Here is a 9,226-nt window from a genome sequence, read left to right as displayed (position 1 = left end):
CTGCCAGTTAATGCTAAGAATTAAATGATTTTTATTGTTTTTGCATATATATAATTCAAAGAAGATATTTCGAAGAAAACAAAAATTACTTCAACTGTACTAATGAAAAACAACCATTTAAACATAAGGAATCTCTGTCAAATTCATTATCATTTTGTAATTTTATATTACCCTAGAGTCAGAAATTTTATCTATTAGTCCTCATTGGAGCCTTGTTTTTTATGTACCATTAGTTAAACTGACTTTTCCAGTTAATTTTAGAAGATTTCATTACTACAATATAAAAGACTATGTGATATATATATAATATATATATATATTTGTACTACATGTGAATATATAGTGATGTAGTTAGTACCATGTAAAATTGAGTTACTCTATGGTTACCAAGGCTGACTCTTCGTAGAATGACTCATATAGTTATCACTTGCTTGATAACTGTAAACATTTTCGTGTTCTCTCTTGCAGATTGATCTTCTTGAATTTATCTTTTCAAGATGAAGTTCTTATTGACAATCACCTTTTTTATTTTAATTTCCTTGTGGGTTGAAGAAGCCTATTCTAAGGAGAAGTCTTCAAAGAAAGGGAAAGGGAAAAAGAAGCAGTACCTGTGCCCTTCGTATGTTCTTCATGTCTTATATCCTTATAGAGAGAAGTGTTACTGCATTTTTGTTATAAAAGCAAGATGGCTTATTAAAATACATATTCACAAAACTTTTCATACCAAATTATAAATGTATTTATTCCATATGTAGAAAATTACAGCTTGGAAGGAGGTTGAGGATGTGATAGTTGTTTTCTTGTGCTAATGTCTTATAAAGTTTTATTTGTGCTCTGGGTTTATCTAATTTTCTACACAATTTACAAAAACAGAAAGTAATCACTTTGTTTTCTTATGCTAAATATATCTTTAATTGACCTTGAGATTCCATATTTTCAGCAATATCAGTTCAAGCTCTGATTAAAAAACAACCCAAAATGAATATGCATTTAAAAAGTCATCTAAACTATGAGCTGGCTGTTTATTTAGTTTATATTTTACATGACAGAAGAAAATCTATTGTTATGTAAAATTCCTATTTCAATATTTCTTGTAAAAGACTTATATTAGGAAATTAAATACTCCTCAAAGAAGCATGTCAGTAAATATGAAGTAACTTGAGGTACACTAAGCCCAGTTCTATTGCCTCCAAAAGATAAACTTTAATATCTTTCCCTCTGATTTTTATAGGAAGAGTTAATGCTACTGGCTAATAGTAGCAGGTAATGTTCAGTAGAACAGTTGAATAGTATATACATAAATAACCTTGCTAAAATATCACGTGCTGGAGGAACTCATACAATATATACAGAAATCTGTAATAAGTATTTTCTGCTACAAGTTATTGTTTTTTCATTGAAGAGTTCTGAAATATCATATTGATTTTTAACAACATTTTATTCCAGCACTATCATTTTTTTTTCTTTTTTCTTTTTTTTGGCCAGTCCTGGGGCTTGGACTCAGGGCCTGAGCACTGTCCCTGGCTTCTTTTTGCTCAAGGCTAGCACTCTGCCACTTGAGTCACAGTGCCACTTCTGGCCATTTTCTATATATGTAGTGCCAGGGAATTGAACCCAGGACCTCATGTATATGGGGCAAGCACTCTTGCCACTAGGCCATATCCCCAGCTCCACAGCACTATCATTTCTTAATCTTACCGATGCTCTGTAAGAAACACAAAACTTTATTGTATGAAACGAGGATACTGAAATTGGCATTTTGCAATTGTTACTTGAATGGATGTGAGAAACGGAGTCATGGACAGAAAGAGTGTCCTGACTGTGTCTCTCACGGTAGCACTTACTCAGCCGGACTCCGGGGTGCTTTACATGGTGGCCCTCAATTACACATAGCCCATATGGCCAGTTGCGTATCAAGCTGGGGGCCTGGGAGCAGATTCTGATTCTGGAATCACCATCATCACTCCACTGCCAGGCTTTGTGGCATAAACAGCACATTTACACTGGAGGGAATGAGACATTGTTAGACTTTGTTCTTCAAGGAGAAGGAACAATGCCAAGATTTCGATGTTGCCTATATTGCGCTTTTATTTGACAAGGGTGAACATGTTGATATCCTATGGCATATGTCATGTAGTCATGGTGGTTCTCTGTGGGGTCAAGCTGTCTTGGGGAAGTCAAGTGTCCCTAGATGAGGAAGCAAATAGGGTTTGTTCTCTCTTCTTACCCATTCCAAAGCCCCCACCAAAAGTCATAATGTTGCCTGCACTCATGGCCTCTGACTGTAATCCTAGCTACTTTGGAGGCTGAGATCTGAGGAGAGCAGTTTGAAGTAAGCCCAGTCTGGAAAGTCCTTGATACTCTTATCTCCAATTAGCTATCAAAAAGCCAGATTTGGCTGTGTGGCTCAAATTGTAGAACTCTATCCTTGAGTGAAAAAGCTAAAGCACAGCATCCAGGCCCTGAGAACAAGCCTCAGTACTGGCATGCGCAACGTATCATAATGCAATTGATGTGCAGACCACATCAGCAAGCCCAGATACTTCCACATATCATACATGAGCATCTTACAGAAAGTTCTGTTTTCTTCACAGCGATGCTTTTAAATTGCCTCACTAAAATGTAGGTATTATGTGTAGGTATTTAAGACAGAGTTTAGTAGATAAAGAGTGAAACATTAAAATATCAAATCATTCAGTGGAAGAGCCGATTGTGCTCATGTCATAATACTTTAGATGGATTGGTAATTATTGAAATTTTATCTCTAAAAATGTCTACCATAATCTTAAAGCTAACATTTTCTTTTATGTTTATTAAATTAAATGTTAATCAGTAGTTACAGTGGTGATGCAGCCCTCAATCTGGCTGTTTAAAACATCAGTGTGCGATGGAGCAGCAGAGTTGTTTATTTTTTGGTTTCATTGCTTTGGTTAAGAAATCTCACTGGGCCTTGTGGTATACTCTTGTGCACCCAACACTTGGGAGAACAAGGCAATCAAAGTGAGAACATGATGAAAACCCATCTCAAAAGAATGAAAACGCTGGGTGCTGGTGCCCACACCTGTAATCCTAGCTACTTAGGAGGCTGAGATCTGAGGATTGTGGTTTGAAGCCAGCCTGAGCAGGAAAGTTGTGAGACTCTAATTTTAATAAACTACTCAGAAAAAGTGGAAGAAGGGTTGGGGTGCAAGTGACCAAAAGAAGCTTAGCGACAGCACCCAGGCCCCAAGTTCCAGCCTGAGGACGTGGAAAAAAGAAAGAAGGGGGAAAAAAAAGAACAAAATCAAAAAGTAAGAAAAATCCATCTGACTGAATTAGCACTGGTTTGTGAACTGTAGAAGATCAGGTTTTCCTTGGTTACCGTTCGATCTATCATAGAAGTTTCTGCAGACACTCAGGTTAAGTATTTGAGCTATAATGATAGGCTGTGCAAGAATATACAAGTTACTTGTTCGTTAGAAAATAATCTAGTTGCTCATTTTGTGTACATGAATTAGCTATTACGCATCTTAAATAAGGGAATATTTGACATGATAAATCCTGGACATTATATACATATTATGAGAATACATGATATTTTGATGTATTTAAACTGTTTTGAATATCATTGATGAAGCAACGGAATACATAAATATATATAGTTGATGTGTTGCCAATAAGACCAAAATTTACCCGGTTTATGGTTATTACAGTTCTTTTTCCCAATGTTGATAAGTGCCTGAAAGTTCTTGCTTTAAAATACAGAGAAATAAATTATTTCCATTCTTTAATATTATAGGATATAATTTGGATGTTGAGTTCTCCTGGCCTTTTTATTTTCATTAACCCACATTGTTTTGAAATACTAGAAAATTACATGATGCTAAGAGTCCTACTTGTTTTGTATGTAACTCAAGGACCCATTTGAAAGTCTCAAGGTTTGTTGCATTTGGCAATGATATTAGTTCCAACTTTCCATTCCGCCTGAGTGATGTTGTGCAGGTTCGTGACTATGAATGCCACCATTCAGTTAACTCCCAAGTCCAGCTCAGACCTCTCTAGAAAGCACCACACCCTTCCTCTTCCATCATGACCTTAGACTCGCCTCAGAATGATACAGTCTGAACTCAGGACTCCTCATTCTTTCCCTTTGCCTTTCCCAGCAAAAGACACCACACCTTCTTTACCACCCAGAACAAATCCAGAGGGTAGCAGTAGACCTTCTCTTTCTACCTCAGCTTCTCAATGTCAGCAGTCATAGAACTTACGCTCAGGGTGTTTAAACCGATTCTATGCTTGCTTTTCATTCTCATGTGGACATTGCCGCGATTACTCATCTCTGCATTCGTAGATGGATTCTGTTTTTGTTCCCCTGCTTCTCGTCTTCCTCATGAATTCATATTCCACGGTGACTCTAGAGTCTATTTTCTAATTGTCAAGTCATTAGGTCATTTCAGTATTAAGAACCCTTTTAAGACGCTCCATATCTTTTTGTATAAGAGTCCAGTTTCTTGGTGTCACACATTGTCTATTTTTAAAAAAATATGTATTGTCTGTAAGAAGTTGTACAAAGGATTTGCCATTGAACAAAGCAGTTTATGTACAGAGTACATTTTAGTCAGTATCACCCCTTTCATCATTCTCACCCATCCTTTCCAATCCTCCTTTCCCCTCACTTTTCTTAGACTTCCCTAGCAGTATCTTCTTCATCCTGGCACCGGCCCTACTCCATTGCATGACTGAATTGTGTCTCATCTATTCTTGACCTTCTTCTTCTCTGCTAGTGTTCATTCCTTTACTTAACATACCTCGACTTCCCTTCTTTCTTAGTTAACTCCTGCCTCAGTGGTTTGCCCAAAGCCATAACTGTATCTATAGCTCTCATTTATTCACCACTGTTTCTTCAGGGCTGTGCTCTACCACTGAGGTACACCCTTAGCACCCTTTCCTAAGTTTGCTGGTCTGAATTAGATAATCACATTCTGCACAGCACAGTTCTCAACTTGCCTTTCAGGTTCACAATACTTTGGGGTATTCATCTGTTTTAATTGTGTGTTTTCTTCCTAAATTGTAAACTCTTAGGAACTGTCTTATTTCGCTTAGTGGCCAGAGAACAAGAGAGTTGCACAAAATATCTGTCAACTAAACACTGATTTAAAGAGTGAATGAGAACCTAAACATAAGCATCTTTGGCTACTTCTTATTGCATCATTAATACCCGGATTTTCTTTAACCATTTAAAGAAAATTCATATATCACTGGAAAATTAGTGGAGTAGTTTCATGTTGGATTATGGGTTCTGTTGGAAATTTGGTCTTATCAGTTTCAGTATTTTATCAATAGTTAAGACAAAACTCTAAAGAGGAAACATTTATTCAAACTGAGGGCACAAGGCATTGAGACCTGTGGTGAATCATGTCCTAAAGGAGGAAAATGCTGGGCCATGTCTGACCACACTGACTATCAATTACAGATTGCTTTGGGTTTGGGTGAAAACAGTTTGGCAGGAATTATTTTGGAAAATTATTAGCTAATATAATGATGATATAAATTATAATGTGTATGGTATTAAAATTGTTTTTGTTTTACTAATTCATTCTTAAGTATATAACTTGGATTCATAGAATTACTTAAGGTTCTAGTTAATATTTTTGGTAGAGAGGAATCATAGCAGAAACAATTAACTCATGTCATAGTAGGTAGAGCTGAAGGAGCTCAGATAATTAAAAGTTGTTTTCAAATGTTTAAAAGAACTGTGATGTACATGACAAAGTAGATAGTGTCTTGGCAACAACAGCTTATACCAAGACTAATGAGTAGAAGCTGTAGGGAGTGATATGTTTGGCTCCAAATTAAGAAGAATTTTCTAATAGAGTTTTGCAGAGATATAATTGTCTGGCGAGGATGTGGGAAGTTTCTGTTAGTGAAGGCATTCAGGCATGCAAGATAATTACTTGGCAGGCATATTTCCAAGAAAGTTTAAACATTGGATAGGTGGTTAGACCCAGTGTTGATATGTAAGGTTATTTCATTTTGTGAAATATTTTATGATAGTGAGTTTGATTATAGCCTATGATTATCTAATAGCAAAATGGCATGGAGATAATCATCTTGATTCCAATTTATCTTGAAACATTTCTATAAAGAGATCCGCTCTGCCTTTGTATTTGGTACATTGACTTGGGAAATTACTTTCTTGCTCACTACTAATAAGAGGTTAAGAACCTTGAATGACAGAATTATTCTGAAATTTCATTAATAATCACATTCTTAAAATTATAACTTTCAAACAAATGAACACAAAAAAATTCTTTTTTGAACAAAACCTATTGGGAAATGTATGCTGGGCTATTCTACCTCCTAAGAAATGATTGCAGGGTAATAAACAGAAATGATCTATTCAATGCCTACCACAGTTTGTGAGAAGCCATCGCCATATGGATTTGTATTTATTGTGTGTATTATATTGCAAATTAGAACAAACTAAAATATTTGGCTAGATCACTGTAATGAAAACACCACAAATTTATTTCAACAACAATATTTTAAAAATAAAACAACAAGACATTGTTTGCCATTTCACTCATAACAGATGTGACACTTTCCAGGTCTGTGTGATACTGGCCACATACAGGCAACTTTATCTTTCTTGAGCTTTAGAAGCTCCTTCTGTTGGAGACTATCTAAATTTCAAATGCCTGCTAGCCAGAGGTAAGTGTGTCTGTTTGCCAGTTGCATTGAAACGTCCTCCTTTCTCCCACGTTTGGTGTGCACCCTGTCTTAGCTCTGAGAAGCTTAATAATAATCCCTTACATATAAAGGCTTATGGTTAACTATATTAATCTGTGGTCACATTAAATTCGCTTTCCTCCAAACTATTGAAACTCTAGCTTTAAGGACCTTAATGTTTATTCTAGTTCTGTATGCATATTGGAAAGTATTGGTTGTTTCTATTTATTTGTTCATAAGCCAAAAATATTGTGTATGTGTGAATGTAATGTGTTTTATATCCATTGCTGGAAGGTTTCTGTCTCCTCACAGATACACTATGTAATGCTGGCCTATGTGCATGTCAGTTTAGTATGAGATGAGAAGGGTTAGATTGCTGGGAAGAATCACAGTCATTATGTGTTGCTAAAGTATTATATTGGTTATTTTTCCCGTTGTGATTCTTCTACATAATATTAGCTCACAGACTAGATTGATTATAGTTTAGTTCCAGTTTCTTGCTTCCTTGTGGAAACTGTCTAGACAAAACAGACTGGTAAATGGGAGAAAGGTTGATTAGGAAAGGACTTGAGTAAATTATAAAATGGATACATTTGAAAATTGCCTGCCCTGTAATTGCTTTATATCTAAGTCAAAACAGATCTTTAAGAATGTCCAGATATGTATCTTTTTACTACATTTTGTTCACGATTCCATGCAAATGGTATACTATTATTTTGTGATTGCTTGAATTAATAGCCTTCCCTTTCCAAATAATTCCTGAGTCTTTAAAATTGGCATCCTTATTATTACAGTTACTGAGGCATGAAACTTGAATAGAACCTGCTTTTCTTATTCTTAAAATGACCCCCAGTGTCACTGTGTTCAAGTTTTGGTTTTTTTTTTTTTTTTAGTGCTTTTCCCCTAACCATCATTTTCAACATATCAGTTACAATGTTTTCCTATTGGTTTCAGCCATTCACCCCATACTTTTCTGCTCATTATTATCCACCTGAGCATGCTGTTTTCATTTGCTTCTTGTTCTTTAGCCTCACATTTGATAGTTCACAATATCTTTCATTGCCCAATAACCCAGTATATACTGTTAACTTGATTTCCATGGATCTAATTTATTTTCATCTTGTGTGAAACTACTCTTTTAGAAAGACAGATATACCCCTTTGACTAACCTCCTGAAAATAGTTACTTATGTTTGATATGACAACTTCATAATTGGTCTATCCAAATTTTATCAGATCTTTTGAGCTTATCTTAAATATTATCTTCTCTTACTAGAGTCTTAAATAATTATAAGTTTTAATTGGGACTAAGAGTAATGTGAATTAATAGCCTGCTGTAGAAGGTTTATCCTTTGATGAAAGAGATAGAATATTTAGAAAGAAAAAATATTGATGTCATTGTGAGTATTTTACTCGAAACACTGTTAAATTCTCATTGTTGTAATTTACAATGGTTAGAATTATGTGGAACTTTTTCAAAGAGCCTTGATTGGCATTTGCTTGACCATAAACATGTATCACAAGTCACTGAATTGATTGTACTGTGAGTTGTTTTCTTTGAAGTATATAAGACTAATCAACTATTTAAGGTGTTGTTGTTTAAAGAATACAGACTCTTTTTTTTTGCTTTCCTAAGTTATACAATCAATACTAAGAAATTAAAACAAAGTTCAAATTAGAATATATTAAACAGTTGTCCAAATAGGATGATGGATTATTTTAGAAGATTCCTTGTCACCAGTTAATGAACAAGTATACTTGACACAACCCAAACTAAGCACATGTATATTTAATTCTCTTTTACTGGAGTTTATGATTAAAGCTAACGTTGAAGTCTTTCTTACCCCAGGATCTCTATTGTTCCTACTCTGACACTTGATCAGATTTCATTCTTTTTCATTCTTAACTTTAAATAGTTGTGCAAAAGGGTTGCAAAGCATTTTTGTGAATACAATGAGTCTTGGTCAGTACTACCTTTTTGAGCATTCTTACTGCCTCCCTCCCAAACCCACCTTCCTTCACTTTTCTTAATTTTGTAAGATATGTGTTAAAAATTTTTTTACTGCATTTTCCACCTTTTCTTCTTTTCATCCTCCTATCCCAATCCCATTGATGCCACCTCACCCTCTTTTGGAACCTTAATGCAGAGGTTTGTTTGTCGGTATTTTTCACTTACTAATTTGACCAGTCAATCTTGTAGAAGAATACAGAAAATTCTATTTCTTAGCCAAGTAGTTTACAAAAGAGATCCAATTTTACAGTTGACTTATTATCAAATTAGAGTGATTTAAAGTGCTGCAAAAAATAAATGCAGAAGTTGAATGGTGTACAACCTCAGCCTCTTAGTTTACCGAAAGATTTGACTTAGAGACATCTGTCTTTGTTTCCTTTTGGTGATAAATAACTTTATGGAATATGGGAAAGAATAGGGCATGCTTATGAAATTCTTCCTTGTTCTCCTGGTGTTGCTACCTTAAAGACACATATCATTGCTTCTCTACAGACAGCTGAGAACCCTT

The 9,226-nt window shown here is 35.2% G+C and overlaps 1 protein-coding gene across 1 annotated transcript in view; it reads left to right on the top strand.

Moving 5' to 3' along the window:
* Nucleotides 1–468: 468 nt before the first annotated feature.
* Nucleotides 469–9,226, top strand: part of Glrb (glycine receptor beta) — a 68,336-nt gene continuing 59,578 nt past the window's right edge. Inside the window, exon 1 of the mRNA XM_048364524.1 lies at nt 469–619. Within this exon, the coding sequence (XP_048220481.1) occupies nt 498–619 (122 nt within the window). The 5' untranslated portion in view covers nt 469–497. The remainder of the gene's footprint in view (nt 620–9,226) is intronic.

The sequence above is a fragment of the Perognathus longimembris genome, chromosome 16 (assembly GCF_023159225.1).
Source record: "Perognathus longimembris pacificus isolate PPM17 chromosome 16, ASM2315922v1, whole genome shotgun sequence".
Taxonomy (NCBI): domain Eukaryota; kingdom Metazoa; phylum Chordata; class Mammalia; order Rodentia; family Heteromyidae; genus Perognathus; species Perognathus longimembris.
This window is presented reverse-complemented; position numbering and strand designations above follow the sequence as displayed.